We start from the raw sequence: 26,595 nt of genomic DNA on the forward strand, positions 1-26,595 counted from the left end.
TCTTAATAAACTGCTCTAGGAGCGTCTCTGACAGCCAGTGTTTGCTCCAGCCAGCTGGCTGCTGGGTTTGCTGCTCCCAACCTGCCCTGGCACGCACTGGGTTGCCGTTCTGCAATTCAAGCAGCTCGGCAAACTCTGCTTCCTCCACTACAGAGGGGCTTCAGCGCATAACCTTGCTGTGTGCTTGTCATTCGGGTCTGTGTAACGCAAACCAAACCCTCAGTTCCACGTGAGCTTGATGCAGGAAGGACGGTTTCTGTCGGAAGGTCGGTGTGCTGCTTTGCAGGCTGGACACGGGAGCGGTGTTGCTCTCCTGCTGCATCTCGAGAAACCTGATCCAAAGCCAGCCGACATCTGCTGAGTCTTATTGATCTGTCTTGGATCAGACTCCAGAAGGACACACGGGCTTGGATGAGCAAGTGTTGGACGGGCTCTGGGAGGGGCAGGGCAGGGGCAGCCAGAGGGTTTTGGCAGCAGGTACCTCAGGAGCCTTGGGAGGAAGCTGTCCTTCAGTTCCTAGTAAGTCAAAGCTTGTAAATGCAAATATCAGAAGAGCTGTGGTGGAGCAAGGCTGATGGAGCAGGTCTCACTTCTGATTTCCCAGTGGTGAGGGAATACGGGACATGAGCGGAGGGGAGCACGGACACTGTTCTTGTGCCCTTGCTTTGGGTGTCTGGCTGATGTGAAGACAGAAACGTGGGCACCACGCTGTGGGGTCTGTGAGGTAAGGTCCCGTGTCAGCCCATAAGCACTTGGCAAAGGGGCCAAGAGATTCTCTCTTGGTTACAAACTCTGCCAGCAGTGGGACAGCGTGTCGGTAGAATCAGTGGGGCGGTAGGTGCACGGCTGTGGAACGGCAAGGCGGGGGCTGGCAGTTGGCTTTCCTTTAGGAAGCAGTTGCTTCTCCACTTTCCTTCGCTGAGTTATCTACCCACCACTTCTCCCTCTTTCCTTCCTCCTGTCTTTCACAGCTTTTCCTGAAGTGCTGCTTTATCCTCCAGGTTCCTCCAGCAGTGCTTGCTCTCTCCTGGCCAGGAAAACCCTGAGAACATCTGTTCTGGTCAGCTCTGCTCAGGGTAGTTACAACTACTCACTCGTCTACCTCCTAACCACTAGTTATAACTATACCAAGTTATTTTTATTGAAAAGGAAAATGCTCTGCCCTGCTCTGTGACTCTATTCTCTACTCCTTGGAAGAGCTCAGCTGGCCTGATTTCTATATTTCCATCCTGTAATTTTTTAATCTTGTAATCTCTTCTTTGTAGGAGTGTGAAATATGGCCCAGGAGAACTTCATTTAGTGGCCAGTCACAAATGGACCAGCGTGTCTGAGAAAGCCCCTCCCTTGTTGCTCCACGGGCTTCCCCGGGCGAGTAGCCTGGGCCAGCTTTCCTCCGAGTGCTTTGCCAGTGAGCAAGAGCTGCGGCACTCTGGATTTGAGGGGCTGCTTCTCACTGGCAGCGAGATGACGATGTGCCTCCGAGCGCCTTTTGGCAGCGTTGCTTGGCTGGCTTGTTCGGCTCGTACTTCTGAGCACACTTGCAGCATCTGGGGGAAATGCAGCCACTTCTGCGAGGGCTGTGCCGCTGCTCTGGGGTGGGGCTCAGCCCCATTGCCAGATTGCTGTTCCTCCTCCTCTGGTCTGTTCCGGTTCCATCTCCCTCTTTTCGTCCGTCTGGCCGTTTGGTGAGGTGAGCTGGTGGGAGCTATCTCTGAAGTTGCAAAGCTGTGCTTGAAACAACATGTTAAGCTTCTTCCTGTTTACTCGAGAGTGAAACCCCATCCCTCCAGCAGCCCCCCAGTCTGAGTTAATTATTAAAACCCTGCTGTAAGACATCTGAGCATCTGTCTGTCCAGCTGCCATGCTGAGAGACTCTTCGTCATGTACTTGAGAAGAGTTCGGAGGGCTTTGAGGAATCAGTGTTGTGTATTTCAATCTATTCCTTTGTCTTTTCCCTGCTGGAATTATTCAACTTGGAACAGTGACATTTTCTGCTTACACTTCCTTTATATTTTCTCTTGTCGGCCCCGTGCTTTGATCTGACTCCAGAGCCGTGGTGGTGGTCTAAATCTCCTCGTGAAATGGAAGCAGCCCTCATTAGCCAAATGGGAGGTTATTTGTATTCCAGAGAATCTGGACAGTATCTCGGGATTGCTTTGCACCTGGAGAAAATACCGTAAGGAGGATGGGTAAATGCACATGTAATTACAACTGTCCCCCAGCACCATCTAAATTTAGAAGCTGGAAGCCTGGGATTTGGCTTTAAACGCTGCAGCATTGTCCACCAGCCTGCTGAGAGCCCGGGGAAGTGCTGCTCTGTTGTTGCAGGTGATACAGCTGTTCAGCACACATGACAAAAACATGAGCAGTCCTGTTTTGATAAGAAATGTTTCCAACCGGAAGGATTTAAAATGGTTCTGTCAGGCACTGAGGGCTCTCATACAGGGTTTGGTTTGTTTCCAGAGCCATTACAGCCTGATAATTAAGGAAATTTGGGGGGGAGGCTGTTTGGAAGGCTGTTAACAGCACGAAATAAACCCATCTCTGATAGTGCCCCTTAGAAAATAATTTCAGAACAGCTTTCAGCAAACTATTTTAGCAAAGGAACACAGCTGGCTCTGTGGGTGTCAGGGGTAGGTGTGAGTTTCCCCATGGGACGCAGTGGAGTGAGGCTGGGACTGGAAAATAGGCTGTAAAATGTAGGTACTACAGTTTCAGTGCTGTTATCTTCCTTCTCACACTGATGGCAAATGGATGGCAACCAGGTGCTACAACAGTTCAGAGCAATATGTGATTTTTTTTTTTTTTTTTGGCTGGCCTTCAACATGCTCCCGAGAAGGAGCTCGTATCGCTCTTTGCTCCTATTTGTCTCCAGGCTGAAGGTTAAAGAGGCAGCGATAGCCCGTCAGATGGCAGCCTGTGGAGAACCAGGGGGAGCGCAGTTACCCACAGATCACTCTCTCCTTTCAGTGGGGTTTGCTTATGTCTGGGACTGATTAACATCTTCCAGCCCACATACTGCATCGGGGAGGATTTCCCTGTGTTTCAACCCTGGTCGTACACATATGTCAGAAAAATTTGTTTTTTTTTTTTTTTTTTTTTGGCTGGCCTTCAACATGCTCCCGAGAAGGAGCTCGTATCGCTCTTTGCTCCTATTTGTCTCCAGGCTGAAGGTTAAAGAGGCAGCGATAGCCCGTCAGATGGCAGCCTGTGGAGAACCAGGGGGAGCGCAGTTACCCACAGATCACTCTCTCCTTTCAGTGGGGTTTGCTTATGTCTGGGACTGATTAACATCTTCCAGCCCACATACTGCATCGGGGAGGATTTCCCTGTGTTTTGACTTCAGGTGCATTGCAGAAAGGTTTGGGGAACCAGCTGTTCCCTGAACTTTCTTGCAACTGCTTCTTTTCTCCTGGTTCTTAGGGTGCTGTTCCTGTTTATCTAGTTTCACTTCTCTCCAACCATCTCCTTGCAAATGAGGCTGGCAAACCACAGGAGACACCCTGGGATTGTTTTCCCAGTCTCCCAGCCAGCACTGAGCAACCGAAGGTCAGTTAAGTGACCTTCTTGAATGCTCCTTTAGCGTGCCCCATCACTGCAGGTACATCTGAGGACATCCAGGCAGGCACACAAGCGAAGGAACAGCATTCTCTGAGGTTGAGTCCCTTTCGTTCCTGCTGCCCTCGTGCTCCACAGCACTCTGGACTGATGCTTGTTCAGAAGGGTGTCTGTGAACATGAGGGTACCCACAACACCAGTGTGCAATCGGAGTTCATTTTACATCAGTGAGAAGGCCAGCTCATGTGAGTTGTTGTGGTGCTTTTAGAATCCAAATGTGCTCAGTTTTTCCGATCTGTTCTTAACTGAAGTATAATTAATTTCTTTTCCCTGCACAGAGCTGGAGCGTGATTGTAGGCAAAAAGCAGTGAGTGCTGGTTAGAACCTAGTGCTCCTCCACCTGCCCACCTCCAGCACAGCACCTGCTCTGCTTTCTCAGCCTTAGTTCACAAGCAACTTCAGCTTCTGCAGCACAGTGAAGCCAGAGGCACTTCTCTAAGGCCTGGGATTCAGGAAGGGAAGCAGCCTGTTTCTTCACTTACACGTAGATGCCTCTGGAAGGAGCAGGGAAGGCACTGAGGGGCTTTTTGCAGAGGGTTTGGGAAGGCACCAGCTGTGCGCTGGGAGCGGGAGGCCCTGGGGATGGAGGTTAAGAGCAGATCCAGTTGTGCCCCGTAGAACAGTTTTGGTGCTAACTGGGGAAAGCCCCAGGCAAAGAAACAGGAATTGAGTCTTTCTTTTTTTTTTTTTGAGAAAGATTATTCCTTCCTTTGCCAACCAAAGTGGCGAGTGGCTTGTGAGAGGAAGAGGAGCACAGCAGCTTGGAGGGCTGGCTGCGTCCGGGAGGAAAAGCTTTTGCTGGGGAGGATCCATGTGTCTCAGAACATGCAAACCTGGGAGAGAAAGAACAGGCTTTGCGGAGAAGTCGTGCTTTGGTGGCCGGGTGGGTGGGCTGTCTGTGGACTGCTGAGGAGCAGCGCCCAGCAGAGGGAGCAGCCAAAGCTCGCCTGCCAAAACTGTGAGAAGCTGGAAGAGAAATCTATCTCTGAGAACCGCAGCTAGCTCAGTACCTTGCCCTGTGTGCTTTAGCCTGAGCTGTCAACCTAACAATCATTCCCTACAGCCTTTAAAATGCAGCCAGCTCCCTTTGAACTCCCAGCTGTTAATAGAGTTTTCCCTATTGTTTTGGCTCTTCAGGCTGCTCTTGCACTAGTGCCATGCTTCATCTCCATGCCCTCCTCCATCTACCGCAAAACATGTCCCATCTGCTGTGGCGGTTGTGTCAGGAGTTTGGCAGCTGCCGCCTCTCTTAATTGTCCACATTTCTTAACATGTGCTTCCTGCAGCATATTGTGGTAACGGCTCTGCAAACCGTTTGTGAGTATCTGTGGAGGAGCAGCGATACCTGCACAACGTGCACAGCAGAGTGCTTGGTTTCTACTCACAGGTTATCTGGCTGTCATTCACATTTTCTGCTCTTGTAACTTGAATTTGCCCCTGGATACGAAGACATCTATCTCTGCAGGACTACCTGGCTCGGCTCCCTGTGCTGGCAGCTGAGCCAAGTTCTCTCTCTGGAGGGTAATTCAGAGCAGGAGCCTGGATTAGCTGCTCTGAATCTCTTGTTGCCTCTCGACTCTATAGGGAGCTTGAGGCAAAGGAGCTGCCACATGAGCTTCCCCTGTTAGGAAGTGTGAATACTCCAAGCTCTGCTGGCTGCTCTTCTGGGAGCCGCTTCTTTCCTACAGCAATGTGAAGTAGTGTTTGGAGAGGTGCTAAAACTTAGTAATGGTTTGGGGGGGTGTGCATATCCAGGACCTGTTTCTACCCTGTAGAGACACATACAATCTCTGCCTGATTCATTTTATAATCTATCCCTCAGAAGAAAATTTCCAGCCCCCTTGTCCTGTTTGGGGTCAAAAGGGGTTGTTGATTCTGTGTTAGAGTGACCTGAGGGTGCTGCTGGGGCACCTAGCCCCCAGAACTCCTCTGAGGTGATGCGGCTGATCTATCCAACAAGTTCAGAGTTTGTCTTCTCCCATTTGCAGGGAGGGCTTCACCACGTCCTGTAAGCTCAAAATCCCAAAGCGCTCCTGGGTACTCCGGCGAGTACCTCTCTTTTGTGGAGTGTGAGGGAAGTGGGGTCATTTTTGAAGGAGCACCTGACTACATCCCAAACTGCTGCTCCTTGTGTGGCATTTCACTGTGGGACCCCCGCAAAGGCATGGTTTAATTTACTGAACTAGCAAAGATGAGAAAAGCAAAGCAAAAAGACTCTCTCGGGGTGGAGGTGACAAGGATTGCTGGGGAAGTGTTTGCAGGAAGCCACAGTCATCACCCTGAGGTCAGCTGGGCTGAGAACTCTGACCTGAGGCTGACAGTGTGTCAGGTCCACAGAAGACAGAGAAGCACCATGTGTGAAGAGTGTGGAAGGAAATCGGACAGAAATGGCAAGGGAACTTGGTCCGTGGGTTAAAGCAAGGAACAGAGGAAGATCTGTTGGGATTTGAAACCCAGTTTAGGGTTATGGAGTTCATATTTCTCAGTCACCTGCGTTGATTCCCATGCTGGGAAGAGCATACCCATAACACACGATCCTGACAGGATGCTTAGCACTGCCTTGTTTGCCTTTTTCTTCCCGATTTGCAAGGTTAATCTCCCAAGCTGAAAACTTGAGGGTTCTTTTCTGCGTGCAGGAACCACAAAGAAAGTGTTCTTGGGTCTGCAGCCTGGACACTGTCTGTCCGATTTAGAAGCTGCTCAGTCCTGATTCTGAAGTGTGCTACATGATAGTGAAATAGCTTTGTTGGGGGGCTGCAGGACTGCCTTGGAAGTGGTTCCCACCACAGAACCTGCCTGTGAAATACTTACAAGGAACATAAAGTCAATGTATTTTGATCTGTGCTATCATTTCTTGAGGGTGGGGATCTTAGAAGCTTTTATTTTTCTGTTGACTCAATATAACAGCCATCTGACAGTGTGCCCAACACTCAGAGTAAATGGAGATCTCTTGGCACATTTTCCCTTTAGGAGAGCGAACTCTTGACATTCAACATCTCCCGGCACCAGTCGTGGTGGAGTGAAAATGGTCCTGGCTGTGTAAGGAAGGAGGCTTCGATGTCTGGCATCAAAGGGCTGGACAGCCATTCCTACATCTCTGTGATAGGCTGTGCCCTGGAGTACCGCTACATCGAGGTCATGCACAGCTCCTTCCAGATCCTGATCGCGGTGAGTACATCGCTGTGGGATGGCAGTTGTGGAGGAGATGCCGTTTGGCTTTTTATTTTTCCAGGCACAGAGGCTGGCCCGTATTTTCCATCCCATTTTGTGTCACCTGATCACAAAAGCCTCTGAAAAGGTTGGTTGGGTGGTTGTCCTCCTGTTCTCTGATGAACAATATTGCTTGAAAGAATTGGAAAAAAGTGTGCTCAGTATCAGCAACCCAACACCGAAGTAACACATTACAGGCAGCCATAGATAACAGATCAGTCCGCTCCCTGGGGGGGGGCGGGGAAGCTCATGCTTTGACGAGGACAGAGACCCTTCTGAAGAAGAATTTCTCTTACTGCACGTGGCTTAGTGATGGGTGGCGGAGCACATATGTGCCTGCTTGTGGTGAAGAAATACAAGGGAGAAGATTGTTATCTCCAGAAAACGAAAGAAGCTCTAGGGAAGCAGAAAGCAGTGTGTTTTCTTTCTGCTGACACTGAAGATAAATGCACTAAATGTTTTCATCAGCTCTTTCCTCACTGGAGTCTTCCACAGGCTTTTGAAAGTACTCTGCAGTAATTCAATGTCCTTAATGTGCACTGTTAATTAATTGTTTCTCACTTGTCTGTGAAATGAACTGAAACGAAATGTCCATTGTCGCCCTGACTTTGGTGCTCTTGCATTTCGTAGCTGTGTTAGAGCTGGCAGCCCGCGTCTTCCCAACCTGCTCTGGTTTGTTGCCGTGGGTTAATGGCTGTAGGTACAGTCAGACGTGGACTGGCTTTCAGTTTTGCTTAAAGAGGAGTAACTTAAGCTGATTAGATGCTAAAGGATAACAAATAGAGAGATTCCAAGAACTTCTTTCTCTGCATGTTTTTGTACAGCTTTCCACTGTCTCGGTCTTGCATTTCCTAGTAGCTGGGATGAGCTGTGCGACCCAGTGAACTGCAGGGAGGGGGAAGACTCAGACCCCTCTCCTGCCATGTCACAGAGCAGCGGCAGACAGAGAAGCTCCTCTTCCCTGAGCGGGACAGGCTCCCTGGCGTGTGTGAAGCTGTTGATGTTTGGTTAGTTCTCCTTCAGGGAAGATGCTCTGCCTTAAACTGAGAATTGCTTCGGTGCGTGTGTGTGAAGAATAGAACCTCTTGTCTTTTGTAGAGCTGGAAGATGCTGCTGAGCTGGTGCTGTTCCTGACTTGGAAACAATCGATAGACTCTGAAGTCAGAATGTGCCAGACTTTTAAAGCGTAGAAGGGTGTCACTGGTAGCATTCTTCCTCCGCCTGAGCTGGCACAGCCCTGCAGCCCAGGCGAGAGGTCCTGAGATTGTTTGGAGGAGACCTTTGTTTTATGGCAGCTCTCTACTTCAAGCACATGGCCCTGAGCTAAGCGATGACACCCACGTACAGGAGCCTGCAGCTCTGGGGGTGTTTTCTCCTTTGCTCCTTCCCAAAGGCACAGGACAATATTCTCTGGGCATCTGCAGAACACCACAAGGGGCTGGATGGGAAGACAGGAGGAAACTGTAAGATAAAAAATAAAATGTTTTCCTTCTCCTTCCTCCTGAGATATAAGTTACAGTGGATTTTTGAATCCTAGACTCTGGAAATGAGGCTCAAATACTTGCATGCAGGAAAGCTGTATGGGCTGAGCCTTGCAGAGTGACATAAATCTCTACTTGTCCTGCAATAGAGCTGGAGTGCTGGATCCCCAGGACTGTAACTCTGGCCAGCTCTGAAATGCTCGTGTAATTCTGTCATGCAGTGAGATAAATAGAGCTTCTCCCCTCTGCTTTGCTGAGGCAAGGCAGAAAACAAGCCTCTTCGCTTCCTCACTCGGACCTTGCCTGAAGTCAGACAGTTCTCTTCCCTTTTCAGTCTCTGAGGGTCAAACTCTTTGATCCCTGCCAGCATCTTTGTCTGTTTCACTATCTTATTTTAAGGCAGATTTTATTACAGGCCGTTGTCCTTCCCAGCGCGCCTGGCAGGTCCCACGCTGCAGGCGGGCAGGGCGACCGGATCGATAGCACGAAAAACCTGACTGGGAACTTGCCGGCTCAGGGGATGCAGCAAGGGACGTGACCTAGTTCCCTCCTTGACTGCCACACATCTGAGACTGAAACAGTCTGTTAAGGACGACAAGGGACAGGCAATAAACGGTGCTTGCAGCGGTTTTTTGCTTTACCTAATGGTGTTTGGAAGCGGTGGGGTCGGGAGGTTTTGTTGGGGGGTTGTGAAATCCACGTTCTTTAACTAGGCAGTACCCAGCGGTGGACACTTCGGAGGTTTTCTGGAAATACCAATTTCTTGAGACTATTGAGGAGCTGCAGTGCTGTTGTGTACTTGGGGTAAGCTCACTGAATTCGATCAAAAAGCAAACCTGAACCCTTATGGTGAGCACGGTGCTGGCTGTTGTCTTGACTCCTGCTGACTATATTACCCTGCTCCTGGGCATACATTGGAAGATACAGAAGGTCTCAGTCTGCTTTTGCTCAGAGCTTGTCTGTACTCCTCGAAGGCAAAACCAACTCCTTTAATCTGGAGCGTACTCAAACCTGGGCACATCAATCCATGGTACCAGTAGCTGTAGGGCCCAGTATGAAAATCTTTCTCAGAGCTTTAGTGCAGAATGTGTTGGAGGAAAAAAGCTTAGTGTGACAAATCTTCGAGTCTGTAGTGGTATAGAAATGTCACTGTAAAACCAATCCTCCCAACCCAATTAGGAAATGCAACAGCCACTGGTTTGTCAAGAAAAGAAATCTGCTTTGTTTTTATCTTAGCAGGGATTCATCTCGCCTCTCCCCAGCCTGCCAGCCAGCAGGGAGAGGAACGATTTCTAGCTCTGAAATACTGGGCATAGCTCTGGGCTGTCCATATGGCAGTTCTGGGGGTGGGGAGGGTTCGGCTTTTCCTGAGGCTCCACTGAATGGGATGGAAATTGGAAATGTCTTCCCAACTGAGCAAACTCATTGCCTGCTTGTCTGCTGTTTTCACTCAGACTGACAGGTTGGAAGGTTCCCAGGAAGGCGGCAACCCAAGCCTTGACAGCAGATGTTCTGTGAGCAGCAATGTGCAGGAGATGCTTTGCTGTTGGCAGAAGTTAGATTTTCAGTGGTGGTAATTGCATCCAAAGAGTAGAGAAGGTCAGGGAACCAGAGGATTCTGATGCCTCTTTCTGGCTCTCCGGTCACCACAACTCTTTCACAAGCTGCCTTTTTGCTTTCTCAAGAAGAGCTGTGTGCATTTCCCCCTCCCTCACTGATGAGTGCATACACACTTCATTAGCTCTGATCAGAAGTGAAACCTAGAATACATCTGCCCCAAAGGAGGAGACTCTGCACGTGTCCTCTGGGGGGGGGAAAAAAATCAATGGCAAGTTGCGCTCTTGAGAGGAGTGTCGATGAGCTCAGACTCCTTGCTAGGACAGGTGTAGACTAAAGCTAAGATCTTACACAAGCAACAGAAACACCTCCTAAAATTTGCCTTCCCATCCTTCATGTATTTTTGCACCCTGGCAGCCAGCTGGTCCCATTCTGGAGATCTTACTGTGACTCAGTCTTTCTGGCTCCAGCACTTCAGTCCAATGCTGCTGTTTCATGAATGCTTTTCAACTCCCTGTGCAGAAGGTTGACATCAGAAGACTGAGGGCTGTGCAGACTTGTGTTTTCCTCATTGCCTTTGGGCATACTTGTCTCTTCCTGCCTTTCCTGCTCGGTTCATTTGCCTGCAGAACACTAGGTCCATGCCAGTCCCATGCTCCTGTGTTGGGCAGCATGGGCGGTTGGTGGCTGACGGGCTGAGTGAACACACCTGCCTACAGCATGTGTTCCCAATAAAAAGCTTAATCGGATCCTCCTGCAGCCTGGAGGAAGCTGGTACTGAACATGCAGAACAAGCAGAGAAACAGCAGCAGAGGCTCAAGCCCAAGAACATTCTTTGGGGAATTAGAGCAATAGCTTAGTGTCATTTTACATCACTGACGTTTCCCCTCCTCTTCCACCTCCCCTACATAGTTTGCAAAGATAGAAGAATCGTTGCTATTGTCCTGGGACAACAGAGCTTGAACCCTCTTTCATATTGAATCAGCAACCAAAAGGGTCTGTTGAGCAAGAGTGAAATGACTTCCCAGTTCTTGGCCTCTGTGAACCTTTCTGTTCCCTGTTAATTGCTGCTAAACTTGGTGATGTTTGGGGCCCTGATACATCTTCATCGAGGATGCGGTCAGAAGGAGCCATGGGCCTCCTGGAGTCTGCTCATCCCACATTCTAGCAGACCCTTCCTGTGAAAAGCCCTGGAGAACAGGAGCAGCATTTCTCCTCTGTAGCTGTATTTTGTTCATGCAAAAGGTGAGACGTGGGGAGTCCCAGGAGTTCATTTCAGCCCTGAGGTGATACGTTTAGTTGCGGTTTAGGTCAGCCCATATAAAAATGCAGTTCACGTTTATGTTGTACATCTCTTCCCTTCTTGCTACCGAAACTCTCCTGTTCTGGCCAGGTCACAAGACCAGCAAAACTTCTTTGAAAGAAAAGTGCCATGAAATAAGTTTTCATTGATGAAACTCATGTAAAGAAGGAATGGATTATAAAGTCAATAAAAAGTAAATTTTAAACACTAAGCAGGGAATTTTGAAACACAGCCAGGAAATGGAAGAAAGAAAAAAGAAAACCCTCCACTCTCGGGGAGCTGGAATTAGAGATTTAGGGAAGTTCACTGAATTCACTAACTTCTGGTTGGTTGGTTTGTTTTTCTGAATGCAAAAGGTCACCTTAGTCATAAAAGGAAAAATGTAGTGGTGAGCAGAATGATGGCTGAGGGTTTTGAGGCATTAATTTCTGTGCAAAACAAATTTCCCAAGTCAATCTTTCTCTTGCTCGGTGCTCCTGCACCGTGAGCAGTGTTCAGAGGTTTACCAGGTCCCTGTGACAGTGTAGCTGATAATCGCTCGTGCTCTCTGCCCGGGCAGGTTCATTGGTCACACTGTCAGGAGGACACGCAGGGTTTGTGGGTATGTATTATAGGGTATAAGAACAGTGAAAGGATATTTGCATGGCTGCTAACCCAAAGTTCCTACTGAGGCATGATGGGGACAGAGAAAACCTTCTTGGAGTTCCCTTGAAATCAGGGCTGTCTTCTCGAGATGCATCTTTCCTGCTTGGCTATTGGGGTGTGTGTAAATTGCATGATTTGACCTTATATCCTCTAAAAAGTAAAAGGCCAGACCTTCAAAGCATAAAAATGCTGGAGCAAGGACGAAGAATGTGTGTGAGCACACGCCTAATTGGATCGTAGGGCAAGTGCAAACACCCTCACGTTGGAAACCAGAGTGTACAGACGAGGGGCTGGACATCCTGAGTGCTGGGATGGCTGTAGGCTGAAACACTCTGGCTTTCCAAGAGCACCCGTGAGTGGTGAGGCTGTGAGGTACCGCAGCCCAGCTGGTGATTCCGCAGCCCAGCCTACCCAAGCTGCAAGGCAGCAGGGAGCAGCCTTGGGGGCCCTCCTGCCTGGCCACCAAACCTGCCCTGAACCACCACAGGCTTCAGAAAGGGGAAAAAACCTCTCCAGGTTTTATGTTAGTAAAGCATAAGTTAGTACAAGCGATAGAAGGGGAGAAAAATCTCTGATTATTCAGATTTTTTGTTGGTTTGGTTTAGATTTTTGTCTGCCTTTACCAAGCAGAGAAAATGAGATGGGCCATGGCTTGTAGCATCACACCCAGAAGGATTATTTTTTTTCTCTCTCTCCTTTCATGGAGTCTGCTGTAGCTCGTATAATCTTAGTATGAGCAATCCTGGTTTCAAAAATGCAGAGCAGAGGACTGAGCAAGGCCACAGAGCCAGCTCTCCTCCAGTGAGGAACTGGGACCTGCATCCATAAGGCTCACCCAAGAGGAGAGCTGCCTTGTCTGTCAGACAGGTAGAGAAAATTGTGAAGGAAATATAAGGCTTAATGATGCTACAAAACCATTCCATTTCCTTCCAACAAGGTGCATTTTGTCAGGGAGAGCTGGAGGAATCAGAAACGCCTTAGAACTCCCCGGTAGAAATCTCATTATCTTGCCTTTTGTTTTCTGGGGTGATGTATTTTTCTGTCATATTAAAAATGAATGGACTCTACTTTTCAAGCCCTGCCATGCATCATTCTGTCCCCCCTTACAGTGAGTCACTCTATGTTACATTTCAACTCTTGTTCAAAAGAATTGAGTTCACAGCGGAAAACAATTATCTCTCGCAATAACTTTACTAACACAGTTACTGTCAACCAAGATCTCGCTAAGTGGGGTGTTATGTAAAGATGTAAAATGAAGGATGGGGAGGATATTTGATTAACAAGAGGAAGGCAAAGCAAAATAAAACCCTGCTGAAGCTACACCATTTAACTCCCGTTTGTTTCTCGATTCAGGCTGAGGAACAACCTGCTACTGAAACAGAAAGAGGCAGTTCTGATGCCTTTAGAGCTTCTACAACCCACCAAGTATGGATGGACCCACCAGGCTACTGTCAATTGCTTTTTTTAATGTTTACTCGTTTTCTGCTCTGAAGTGCTCGGAGCAATGGGTTGACATGAGGGCCGCTCCGTGTCAGCATGGCTGCTGTTGGAGAGGCTCCCGCTGGTTTTAGCGCTCCTTCCCTGCGTCTGGCTGGTTGCTCAGGAGGTGGCAGCTCACCGCTAACCAATGCAGTGTGTGAAATAAGACCATTGCCATTGTCTTGTCTGTTGCTCAGTAGGCTCTGGCCCGTTTACTTTGCAGACCCAGCGCTTGATTAGTCCATGCAGAAGTGTTTTTATTCTCCAAAGGCAGAAAGAAATTACAGAGCTAGAGTAATCCTGGGGTTTCTTTCCAATGAATTTCTGATCTCCAAGCCTAAGTTACTGAAGATTTCAGTGTCTCTGAACACTGCTGCCAGCACATCACCATTTTTATGGTTAACTAAGTTTCTACCTATCTCATCTGCATAAAAACTACTCACAACTCTTTGGTAGCTCGTGCACCACGGAGATTTCTCTGCTCTGAAGGGGAGGCTGGTCTTGCAAGTTTTTAGCTCTGAGCTTCCAGCAGCGTCCTCTAAGCCTAGAGCTGCATCCTCAACCTGAGAGCAAACAGCACTTGGCTCCACCATTACAGAAACGCTGCCAAGCTGAGAGGAAATATTGGCTGTTGAAGTAATGCCAAGTAGGTTTTGACCAGCCTCACAAGATTGATGCTAAAGTGGTTTATTCTCTCTCTTTTCCAGCTGGTGGGCTTTGTCTACGCCTGTTACGTTGTTAGCGTTTTTACAGAAGAAGAAGACAGCTGTAAGTATTTATTGACAGATCCCTTGGCAAAGGTTATATTAAATTTTATTTCTCTCTCAGATGTTTGTCTGTCAGGACTGAGCTGCCATCAGACTTCTTGTCATCTCTCCAGCTATGTGTTATGGCACTATCTACCTTTCAAGGACCAGCTGGGTTTACTGTGGGGGTTTTAGCCCATTGCTCTGTGTTAGATGCTGTAATTCTGCTACGCTTTCAGCACAAAAAAAAAAAAAAAATCTCAGTTTTGGCTTCTCAGACTGAGCTTGAGAGAAACTGGGCAGCTGCTTCTGTTCTCAAGCTTGTATAGCTTGAGAACAACGCTCCTGGGGTGTTACCATTGTAATGATGAGTACCTCCAAGAATCCAGCCCCATGCTCAAGCAGCCCAGCTGCTCAGAGGTATATGCCCCAAGCTGAGGGTGAAGCAGAGCATGTGACTTCTTGCCAAGGACCAACCGACAACTTAATTTAAAAGCAGAGGAAGTACTGCATTTGAATTACAAAGAGCTCGCTCCCTCCTGTTTGGTATATAAACCTCTTATGAGGTGTCAGAGAGGAGCAAAGACTCGGAGGAGCCTCTTGGGTCTGTGGGATCTGTGCAGATATCCATAACCTGGTCCCGGATTACTTTGCCTTTCTAAAACTCTCGTTGAGACCAATCATTTTCCAAGCAGCAGACTGGATGCGTAGGGTTCAAATAAATGTGAAGGCCGACGTCCTGGGGAACGTGCTGGGTCTGGGCCAGTTCACTCCAAAGGCTTTACAGCCAAGTGTCACTTCTTTAAGACGTTCATTAGGCCTGTGCAAGAAGCTTTGTTGGTTCAAAGAGCAGCCAGTGTGGATGTTAGGTGAAAAACAACAGCTTTGACCTGAGCGTTTGAAAGTTTGTGGAGAATGAGATTTCTCAGGAGCGAGACGAGGTGTGTCTCTTATCTGACTGGTCCTCAAAACGGCATTTGTTCCTTCCTGGGAGGCTGGACTCATTCTACTGGCTTTATGGAGCGTTTGTTCAGAGCTTGGCAGCGCACTTAGCAAAGGTGCTACATTACAAGTAATATCTTAAAGTGACCCTATAGCTCTTCAATTGGCTACATACCTTGAGTTCTGAGCCCCTTTTGGATACTGTCAAGTAATATCGTGACAGAGCTCATTTTGATAGAAGGGATCTGTTAGCAGAGGTGACCACACAGGAGGAAGCATTATCTAGAAATGCAGAGCTGTTAACTGCAGGATCTATAATTTTTTCCCACCAACAAATTTCTTTTCCCCCCCCAGTTTCCCAGCTTGGAGTTAGAATGCCGGCTTGAATAATTAACAATGACAAACCATCAATATTTCACACTCACAGTGGTAGATCCTTCCAGTGACCTGAACAAATCTGAGCTGCGTTTTAATTTTCTCTTCCATTTGTGGTTTCCTTTAAATGTTGCTTTGATATGCAGCATGAAGTAATTATAAGTGCTGAGGCACATTAATCAGGAAGCTCACGCTAACGTGATTTTCATGAGAAAACACAGCAGTAGGGAACTACGAATGCTGAATTGTGGGCAAAAATATTTCAGATGTGATAATGCACTGTAGTATGTTGCAATAAGGAACCACAGTTAAGATTTTTTTAAAGCAACTCGGATTTTGGGTGCTTCCATGGTTGGCTGCTCAGCTGATAGGGCTTTTGTTTGTTTGAGGTACTAGACAGTTACTGAAAATTGAAATTCTTGAAGGTTTCCTGACTCAGGCATTCCATAACTGAGGCAATATAGTTACTATCTGCTTTTTAAAACTGCAGACTGTCTTGATTTATAATACCCAAACATTTTCAAAAGTGGCTGAGAAAAGGTCCAGTCTCACTGGAACTACTGGGCATTATCCCCTCCAATTAACAGATTTCACCCATTAACTGACAGTTGTTCTAAAATCACAGTATCAGCATGAAGCCGCCCATCGAGATGGAATTTGTGAGAATATGTTGTCCTTGGGTTTCTAAATATATTTTAAGGGTGGGGGTTTTTTTCATTTCCAATATATTTAGTAAATTTTCTATTGTTTGTTCACTAAAAAAATACCAAACCCCTTTCGTTTAAAACTTAAAAGAATGGTGCCACCTTCAGGGAAGAAAAATAAACAGGCACTTCTGTAGTTAACACGACTCTCCAGTCATTTTTAAACGGCATTTGGACAGGATGGCTGTCGCACTTCCAAGGAAAATGCACTACCTTGGCACCAAAAAGGGGCCTAAGCCGGATCTATGTTAAAGCTTTTTGTAAGACCTGCTCGGTCAGTCCCAACTCACCCCCCCCCACCGCCCTGCTGACCTGGCCGCGTTGGCCAGCTCAGTAACATAGGCTTGGCCTGATTTCAGGGGAACTGAGGGAGACTTGGAACTTTCTTCTGTGGTTACTAAGGGAGTTGTCACTTCCAACTCTCCTTGGTGCGTTGCATTGCCCTTGTGCGAACGCTGGAGAAGGGAAGCGTTGTTCCCAGCTGAGGACAATGAAAAGAGATAGAGTTGGCAGAGGGGACGTGAAAAATATCAGAGCCAAAGACAACGAGGTATTTGCAGTTTTCCAAAGCTGCTGTTGTCTGTCTTGCAGGAAAGACGAGTGGGGCAAGAGAATTCCCTCTTCACTACATAACCTTCACGGGGAGCGCTGTGCTGCCAACTCCTGTGCTGGCATTCACTCCCGAGCTGTTCCCCAGCTTCCTTCCTTCAGCACACGGCTGAATGGCCGGGGCTTTGTCAGCTCAGTTCTTGTGTGAAGTCACAGCGCGGTGACAACGTCCAAGGAGCCTGAGGGAGGCCTTCTCGTTTTTCTGGAGTCTTTTGTTAGCTCTGCTTTGAGTCTTGTGTTAGCCCGATCTCCTCTTGGCACACTTGCCCATCCCAGGAGTTCCCCAAAAAAGACATCTGTACAGGCAGAGATTTCCACACCTGAAAAATCATTTTTCTGTTCTCTCACTGATTTTTGCGTTATGCCATGACATGCACCAACTTTTCCTTTCATTTCCTTTCAACTTTCTGGCCATGTTTGTTTGTTTATTTGAGTTTTGATTTTTTTTTCAGTTGATTTCATTGGTGGATTTGATCCATTTCCTCTCTACCATGTCAATGAAAAACCCACCAACCTTTTGTTCAAGCAGACATACCTGTAAGTATCATCTCCTGTGCCAAGAGGCTACGCACGCCTCTCAGTTTGATGGCTCAAAACCCAAACCTGTGGCACCCTTTTCCTCCTCGCAGGTTGCTTTCTCCAGCAGGCTTGTCAGGCATGGAAGGAATGAATGAGTGGACCCCAGCAGGGGTCAAACCGCCTCAGCTCAGCCCCGGGTTGCCAGGGTGAAGCTGGAGTTGCCATCCTTGGATTATGGCAGTGCTGTTTGATAGGAAGCACGGGGCCAGCTACAGGATGGTGTTGTACATGAACTACTGGGTGCCTTTTCCTTGAAGAAAACAAGGAGAGGCTTTTCAGCAGTGACTGGTGCCCAAGCCAGTAAATGAAGGAGCTGTGAGGAAGAGGATTCAGCCTTAGTGTGTGCTGAGAGTAAGCCCTAGCAGGAGCAGAACATGATTCTCACTCTCAAGGTTAAACTGTGGTCTGTCAGGCAGAGCCTCAATGAAAGATCTTCACTGGGGTAAAATTCATGCAACATCTAGTTATTTTAGTTCTGTGGACAGACAGTCATAACTGGACTCTGACCTATACATCCATGCAGTTTAGATCACTGGCCCTGTCCATACCATCCTCCAATATATAACATTCTCATGGTGGCACCACAAAAGTTGGCTCTGTCTTGGGTACATCAGCTTGTACTTCCAGGGAAGCTGCAGGGTACAAAGCCACACACCAGTGAGCTGAACTCAACTGGCCATCACGTGATTTGTATGCGGGATGGCACAGGTTTGCTCTTAGGGGTTTAGTCGTGGTTGGTTTTTTTGTTTTTTTTTTTTTTATTCTGTTGCCTACAAGAACAGAGGCTTCTGTGTGTGGGGCTAAGAGTTCAGCCGAGAGCAGGGAGCAGAAAGGGGAGTTGTCCACAGCAGCTCCTCTCAGACCACTAATAGAGCTCCATTGTTGAATTCCAGCCTCTGCCCTCTGACAATCCTTTCCCGCTGCTGAAGGCACAAGATCGCACTTTTACGCTGTCCACTTAAAAGCTGGTTCTTAATGAGATTCTCAAACAATAAAGGCCGGTATTATCTGTTTAAAGAAGCAATAAGATCTGAACTTTTGGTACTCCTTAAACTCAGCTGCCAGAAGGCAGTTCAAGATGCAGAAATTTTTTAAAGCAGCTGCTAAGGGAGATTGTTTGGGGGAAATAATGTTATCAGAGAGTCCTGCCAAAAAGAAAGATGTGAGGATGGGGAGAAAAGTGGGGCTGAGGGAAGAAAAACTGCCCCCAAATAGATTCTGTGATGTAGTGTGGACTTATTACCCACTGTCACTGCAGCCCAAGACCAGAACAAGAAGTAATTTTTGCAAAGCAATTAAATTCCTCGTAACTTTGGGGTTCTACAGCATTATTAGAAGGGATGCTACAAGAGATTAAGTATTGATTTCCCCCTCATATTGTCACAGGGGAATGGAATTTTCCGTAGTCTGCAGAAGCTGTGGAGCTTAAGCAGCTCCCTGATTTACTGGCTGGATGCAGCAGTTTGCTGAAGAATCATCACCCTGTTACAGTGCAGCGTTTGGTTGCTTTTTTCTTCAGATGACAGCTTCCGTTTGTGGAGGAGGCTGGTAGAAATGAAGTTTTCTACATGGGGAGGTTGTAACATGAGCAGAAGTTAGCAATGTGAAACTCCCCCGCAGGGGGCTCAGTAAGAGCGTGAGCTGCCACTGAAGCACACAGAACATTTTGCTGTTCTTCACTCCCATTCTTCAGACCATCGCTTATCTATCGACAGCTTCTGCCAGCACAATATCGTATTTCTTCCTGGCGAACAGGAGGTGAAAACAGCTGCTGAGCAGTAGATAAAGTGACCCTCTATAAGTTTCACAGCAGCCACGAAATAGCAATTTTTGTTTCTTTAGTTCAGTCTAGCTCTTGCCTTTCTTCCACAAGTACAAACGGGAGCAAAAGGAGGAAAGTTGATTCTCAACTCATAACGCCATGGAGTTTTGCAGTCTGGAGCACTGAGTGCCAGATGCCCTTGTCCTGCTGTGAAAATCACTCCCTGATGACTGAAGGCTTTTTCTTTTTTCTATATCCTGTTTGAGATGCAGCCAACTGACAAGTACATCCAACTTCTTTCGAGTTGAAACTTCTAGAACAGCTTTTTGTTGTAGGAAATGTAGGATAGATTTGGTTTTATTCAGCATCTCCTGACTTGGAGCTAACCATATCCATGAACGTTCATTTTAGGGTGGCATCACCCCCTCGGCCATAGTCAGTTGCTCTCCGGCTAACGGACTGCCCTGCTGCCACAGCTGCAGCAGGATCACTTTCCTTCCTTCCCTAACAGGATTACCCTGTTCGCTCCAGTTTTAGCTATCCTTTTCTGAGGAGATCACTCTCTTTCCTCTCCTCCCAACGTGCCCTTTCCCTGGCTTGCATTTTTCCCTAGTGCCTCACTTCTTCTTCACCTCTCCAAGTTTATGAATTTTCACAGATCTGAAGGCCCCACAGAACAGCGACACTGACCTAGAGCGATGAGCAAGGTTTAAGCCCAGCCCCCATAATCTCCGGATCAAGCACACAGCCTCCGGGTTAGATAACATCAATACACCGTCACAGTTCTAAGATAGTAAAGGGAGACTGCTGTGCTCCTTGGCAGCCTACCTCAGGGGTTATCAGCTACTCAATTCAGTACCCAAGATGTCAACCCCATTGCTGGCCTCCAGCTTCCATCCCCTGCCCTGAAAGATGTTCTTAAACACATTTGCCTTCTACTCGGAGGAAAAACATCTCCCCAAACTATGACTGATAATAGGTGCTGCCAGACCACAATGCAGTTATCTCCCAGCTTTGTCACGGTAAGCTGCCCACCTCCTTGACTTCAGTCTCCAGTTAGTGGAAAACCTCACAGATTATCAAGTCAGGTGTTATTTTTCTTTTTAAAAAAAAGCAAATGACAACAAAAAGAGCCAGCAGAGTTTTACTGGTGCTTACAAAGGCATAATTTAATGTGCTTCACCTTAATGAGCACCTCCACCCCTCACAGAGCAGCAATGATACTCCGTAAATAAAGTTAATTCTGTTTCAGGTTCCACAACTGCTCATGTTTTACGGGACACACGGGCTGATTTTGTACATGACTTAGTGCCAAATCAAGAACCTGCAGGATGACAGGAGGTCGCCTCTATTTGCTTAAAAGGGGGAGAGAGGAGCAATAGGTCTTACTGCCTTTTAAGAGTGTATTTGTAAGGCCAGGCAGTGAACTGCACAGTTGTGAGGCTCCAGTCCATAACACTGTGATCCGGCACCCCAAGGACTACAGTACGTTAGTGGCTGGAGAGCTTTAGTTTAGTCTGTAGCCAGATTTCACCGACTTGGCTCTCCCCAGCTCTACCAGTGCAAAGCGCCATATGGTAACTGAGGGTGAGACTTCTATCAGCTGCAGACTTCAGTATTGACAGGGCAGCAACAGGAGGTATTGGTTCATTGAACGATCTAAGGCTCCAGTTGGCAATTGCTCACTTCAATACTCCGTTATCAACTCTTTTGTGGTGACATCTGCCATGCCATAGGCATGAAGCAGCATGAAAGGACCAGACCCCCTAGAACAGTCAGCCACTTACCTACTCCAGAACCTACTTTCAACCTATAACTGAGAGGTACAAGAACCAAATAACATTCTTCAATTTAAAAAAAAAAAAAAGTCAAAATCCAGACTGAAACACCAGGGGTGGGAGGGGGGAAATGCCTTTAGGATTGATTCCCCACTACCTGCTCCAAACTTCAATGACCACAATGCTTCACAACAGGAACTCTTACTTAAACAGGAAGAAAGAAACCCCCACTTTGTTTTGAGGAGAGAACACACACAAAACAAAATGCTTCTGCTTTTCTTTCTAGGTAGACATTTTTCCCAAATAAAAAGTTTGCTGAATATCAACATGAATTTGCAAACTGGTTTGATCAGCCTGAAGCTGCATGTTTAAGAGGTGATGTTTCAGCTGAAAACATTCACTCATCTTTACTGCTGGCTACAAAAGTAGATCCGCTTCTCCTGCTGCATCGATACAAAGAGCACAGCACCGCACCATTAAGAAGCTACTCAATTCTAGAGATGACCCCCAGCTTTTAAAATTCCTAACCAAATTTTACGCAGCTCCAAGTGCTGAGGATACGTAGATCTAACACTTGGCTTATGCCTATTCCTAGTCTAACTGCAGTATCTTCAGGTCTGGTACATGCCTAGCATTTTTTCCAGACTTGAAGATGACTTAACCACATGACCTCTGAGCTCTCAAAACTATTCCTCATCTGTAGTCAATCATATCTAAAAAACCCTGAACAGAGGGGAAAAAAAAAAGTGTCCTCATTATTTCCACACCAGTTCTGTTATCTTAAGCGACTTGGTACTTGCTCCACTTTGATGCTCTGCCTTTGCTTTTCCCCCACCCTACAGGCCTGCGTAAATAAAGAGGAGCCAGAGGATGGATGAACCTTGCTCTCCACATCAAAGGTGCTGCAGGAAACAATCCCCTATGGCCTGGATGTTTGGCAGAGGAAATGCAGGATGGTGAACTCCATTCCATTTTTTGTTCCTTGTCTTCTTTTCAAATGCAATGAATGTACATTGAAGAATGGCCATGGGGTTGGTTTTTAATTCTCCAAGTGCCCTGACGAACCATTCCTACCATAGGCTGGTGGTACAAGCCAAGAAATGGCACAGGCCTGAAGACCTCAGGCAGAACAAGTTCACCAAGAGCCTCTCTCAAGAGACACAGTTGAAGTTGGAGCTGCTTCCTTGCACCATGGATCCATGAAGAAGGAAGCACTGCCTAACACCCTGGGACATTTCATAGGTTCTGTAGTTAGTTTCCTTCCCCTCCCTTTCCCTTGTTCTGAGAAGAGCCAAAATCCCCCTAACACAACTTCATCTCCTCCCTGCCTGCATAGAACTGGGTGGGGGCTATTTACATTTCAGTTATTTAGGCTTTAAGTTATAGATGAGAGCTCTTCTCTTCTTCTTCCCCATCCAGGACTCCCTTCCTCCTCCTCTATTCTTCAGCCATGGCCTTAGCAGTAGGCATTTGTCCTGGGTTTCAGTGTTCTGTGACCTAACTCCTATAATGCTGAACAGCTAAAAACTAGTACAAGCACCAAGTCTTTACTCAGCATGGAGCTTAGCCCCATTTCAACATGCCAGGCCATTCCCAGAGCAGCTCTAGCTTACTCTGGGTTTGCCCATCTACATTAAATAACACTGGTGCAGCCATATACACAGCTGGAACCTGCTGCAGGATGCTGGAAAAGGCCCAGTTCTTCATGTATCAGAGATGGTTTTGTACCTGCCTTCACTGAGCAGCTGCTCTTATTCCAGGTACAGACTTGGCAACACCCTGATGGAAGGGGTTTTTTTTGTGACAGGATAATTTTGAGGGGAGGGAATGGGCTGAAGGAAAAGGGGAATAAGTGTAATTAAGTTGCATTAATGAGCTGCAGCAATTAATTAAAAAAACAACAAAAACCCAAACAATGTCAGTGTTGTTAGCTACATCTCCCAGTACGTTAAGTGCCAAGCAGAGAAAGAGCACTTGTCACCCATCCCTGTGGTTCTTTGGCTGTTGCTGGCCAAGTGCTGCTGTAATTCTTTGTTTTGCCTAATCTGTTCGAGGTTCCTTGGCATTTCTGAGCAGTGCTTTTCAGCAGAGTCAAGCTGGAAGCCATGCTAGGGAGGGGAAGTATTAAGAGAAAACACATGAAGAGCTAAGTCAAAGACAGAGGGATGAACCTTTATCTGACCCATTCCAAAGGGCCCAGGAAGCAAAATCCTCTTCTATATAAGAGAACATTTCTGTCCACGTTCCATTCCAGATCCAGAGTTCTGATCAGGTGCAGCTAAAAAAGGTTTAACACTGTACCACTAACAGACCAAGGCTCGGTGCCATGTTAACTAATAAAACTGATGAAAACCACTTGTCAAGTACCCTGGAGAGACTAAGCATCAAACTATGCACTTAACAGCATCCCTCTTGCCTTTAATACACACTGGTAAAGAGCAGTTAAATAAATACAAGTGTGATGACCAAGAAGCTTCTCAACTACCACTCTATGTTGTGATAAGCACAGGTTAATTAATTTTTAATAGAAGTAAAATAAATGTTCAGCTAAGCCTATGACATTTAGGATCAATGCCTGCCATAAATAAAAAGTCTGAGAAGAAAAAATAAAGACAAGCCTCCAAGGATCACATTCCACACTTAATGACCTCTTCTAGTTTCTGTTAGCAGAGCCATTCATCCTTCTCACAGACAACCCTTCCTCCCGGTCTGCTTGGGCTAGACCTACTCGAAGTACTGCAGGGTGATGCAAGGACCCTGTTCCGTGAGGATGGAGACTCCCAGTTCCCGACTCCAGCGCACTGTAACAGTTTGGAGCACCGCAAAGTTTTGCTCCAGTGGGTTCCAGTATCTCCAGGTTCAGAGTGCCCTCTACCGGGGACAGGCACCCCTTGAGATGCTGCTAGGCAAGAAAAAACATGTCCCTGTTTCTGAAGGGACATCTTCCCATCGGAGAAATGGCTCCACCCTTCCAGATGTGGAAAAGCCACAATTTTCAAAGTGTTAAATAGAAGCAGCCCCAGAAATAGCTGGTGTGTGTACAACCTTAGACTCAGTGGTGCTTAGACTCAGTTCCAGCCACAGAGCTTGAGTTTAGGAGGAAATAACACTATGCCAAAGCTGGTGTTGTTTTCCCTTCTCAGATTAGCAGATCTACTTAAACTGTAAGCTTTTGCTGTTATTTACAGACAAAAAGTCAGCGATAGCTTGACCCCAGTGACACAACACCTAACTTGGCATGGTGGTGTAAGTCTGGTCCCTCAGAGCTGTTCTGTGACAAAGACCCATCCATTCCTCCAAGAGCTGGAGAGTTTCAACAGCTCAGCTAGTAACTTCTCTCACCTTTGCCAAGAGCTGTGTTAGTACTGCCTTCTGAAGGAAAGGATGAGGAGATCTGCCCTGCCACATGGCCCAGGGATAACTGACACCTTAATGTTACTCAGACAAGCCTATAACCCTGTCAGTATCCAGGGCTGGAACCAAGCAGAAGCCACTGCAGAGCTCCTGCTCCAGTCCCCACAGATGTCTTTAAGAGCCATGTACCAAAACTCCACACTGAGTTCAGATGCAGAATTATTCCCCACTCACACAGTTTAAAGTATCAGCTCCTTATCTGCATCCTTACCCCTTTTTCTGCAGTTCATAGAGTCTGGAGGACCCACACGTGACTTCTGAGGGAAGTTAAGGATGGTAAGAACAATGGCTTCTCTCATGCTCATGTAGTAATGAAGGACAGAAGTTCAAGATCATGATCAGATGCCAGTAACACCTCAGGACACCAGCACACCCCCTCCCCTAGGAGGCCCTTATACCAGAATCACGTACTCAAACCTCTAAGATAAATAAAGAGAAACTTTTTATTCAGTGAAAAGTAACAGTTCGTTTTAAAAAGCATATTTCTTTTCCCCTGCAGTTAACAAGCTATAACATTGACAAAACTCTTTCTGGCTGCATGGTAGAACGTGCCATTTAAAATAAGAACCATCAGTTTAGCCAGCAAATCAAAGTCTTAGAGAGGTACATTTCCATAGTTATCTTCTAGTAGAAGAGTACCCAACAGCCAGGGGAGAGGCTCTGTGAGAAGCTTCCATGAGATCATCTAGTGACCCTGACCAAAGAGCCTTTCATCTTCTGTGTAGGGCTGAGAGTAGAGAGGTTGGAGAGTCTACAGCTGACCAGGCTTGTTGCTTTATGTGGATTTGCGTACTACTGAAACATTCCATCAGTTGTTGATAATTCAAAAGCAGAAGGGTGAAGACAGCAAAGAGCTCAGAAGAAAAAGCTAAATTCTCCTCCCCTCACAATCCATTGCTGCTGAGTATTCTCAACAGAATGCATTTTGGATAAAAACACTCCCATTTTGACTCAAGACTTACTGAAGGAAGCCATCAACCCTAGCAGAATAATCAGTAACTGCTAAACGAGCAAGAGAACCAGAGAGAGTCTATGGAAAACAGCCCTTGATTTCAGCACAGAGCAGGGATTCATCTGAGAACACAAGAATTTGGAGGAGGAGAATCTCTGTCAACAAAGGCCTCTTTCGGGAGGACAAAAGAAACTAGCAGAGTTTTTCCTGGAGCAGTCCTACAGCGAGATCAGCAGTACCAGCAGCAAACCAGCAACTCTTACTAGAAACACTGTGCATAGGAGGCACGTTTTACATAGGAGCAAGTTTTTACACTTCTGCCAAGCTACCCTGCAAATGAGACTGCTCCAGCATCAAGCTATTTAGTTATTTTCTTCCTCTGATATGCTATGAGTGAGTTGTACAGACTTATCTTTCCATTTAGGCTCATCATGGTTCAGGACATGAAAGTCCTCACACTTCTCCGGATGACTGCTCTGCAGATGGGACACGATCTCAAATTGAGGGCACATTCTCCACAGGCTACCAGGTGGCCACATGGAACAAACACCACAGACACATCTCTGTCCAGGCACACTTTGCACATCCTTTCCTCTCGCAGGCGTCGGAGCTGTTCTTCTGTGCTCATCCGAGACTCATCTTTACCAAAAAGAAAAAAAAAGCCCGAACTGTTAGTACCGTAACAGCTCCAGAGTGCCCATCCTGTCATCTCAGGATGTCACACTGCAACTTGCTCAGCATTTTGTTCAGAGACAAACTGTGAAGATGGCAGATGTACCTCTCAGGCAAATGTCATTTAAGCTGAAAAACTACAGCTGTTATAGACTGTGGATGATCTACACAAGACTGAGCAGGGACGCAGAACAACATCTTTTTACTGTTATATGTAAATTATCCCAATAAACCAAATGTGGTGTAACAGTCTGCTTCATTCTCAGTGGCACTCTAATTCCTGAGTAAGGGGCTATATGGTTGGTTACCATTTACACTGTGCCATCCAGGATTAAAAGATGAATGAATACAACGACCACTGATACTGTGACTATAAAAATATCATCCCAATATGGCCAGGCTCAATTTCACCACCACTGTCAGCCCAGTGCACCTGATTCCTTTGGTTGCACAGATTGCATTTCTTCTCTTGAACGGGATGTTTCAGCCTCTCTCAGACCAGCATCTGTATAACCAGGAAAGAAGATGGCATTAAACGCTGCCCCATCCTCTCTTCAGATGAAGCATCCTGGATTTCAGCAGCCTTAGGTTAAACACCTCTTTATTCCACTGTTAACCTCACACTCAGCCTGGCAAAGCCAATGTTCTGTGGTGTTTTAATCACCACGTGTGTTAACCTCTCTACCAAGAAATGTCCACACCACAGTATCCTCAGAGGTGGTTTATCTACCAGGCAGCAGGAGTCTATCAGCTGCTCATTCCTGCTCCT

At 46.9% G+C, this 26,595-nt stretch overlaps 2 protein-coding genes across 2 annotated transcripts in view; one reads left to right on the plus strand and one right to left on the minus strand.

Moving 5' to 3' along the window:
* NKAIN4 (Na+/K+ transporting ATPase interacting 4) overlaps window positions 1-22,167 on the plus strand; it is a gene marked incomplete at its 5' end in the record, with an annotated part of 24,568 nt that extends 2,401 nt beyond the window's left edge. The window contains 4 exons of the mRNA XM_010145773.1: window positions 6,589-6,786; window positions 14,001-14,061; window positions 17,122-17,206; window positions 21,631-22,167. Of these exons, the coding sequence (XP_010144075.1) occupies window positions 6,589-6,786; window positions 14,001-14,061; window positions 17,122-17,206; window positions 21,631-21,640 (354 nt within the window). The remainder of the gene's footprint in view (window positions 1-6,588; window positions 6,787-14,000; window positions 14,062-17,121; window positions 17,207-21,630) is intronic.
* A 3,423-nt stretch (window positions 22,168-25,590) lies between these two features.
* Window positions 25,591-26,595, minus strand: part of BIRC7 (baculoviral IAP repeat containing 7) — a 6,479-nt gene continuing 5,474 nt past the window's right edge. The window contains exons 6-7 of the mRNA XM_010145775.1: window positions 26,260-26,316; window positions 25,591-25,793 (exon numbers count right to left, since the gene is read on the minus strand). Of these exons, the coding sequence (XP_010144077.1) occupies window positions 25,591-25,793; window positions 26,260-26,316 (260 nt within the window). The remainder of the gene's footprint in view (window positions 25,794-26,259; window positions 26,317-26,595) is intronic.

This window comes from Buceros rhinoceros, unplaced genomic scaffold, assembly GCF_000710305.1.
Source record: "Buceros rhinoceros silvestris isolate BGI_N320 unplaced genomic scaffold, ASM71030v1 scaffold14421, whole genome shotgun sequence".
NCBI lineage: Eukaryota > Metazoa > Chordata > Aves > Bucerotiformes > Bucerotidae > Buceros > Buceros rhinoceros.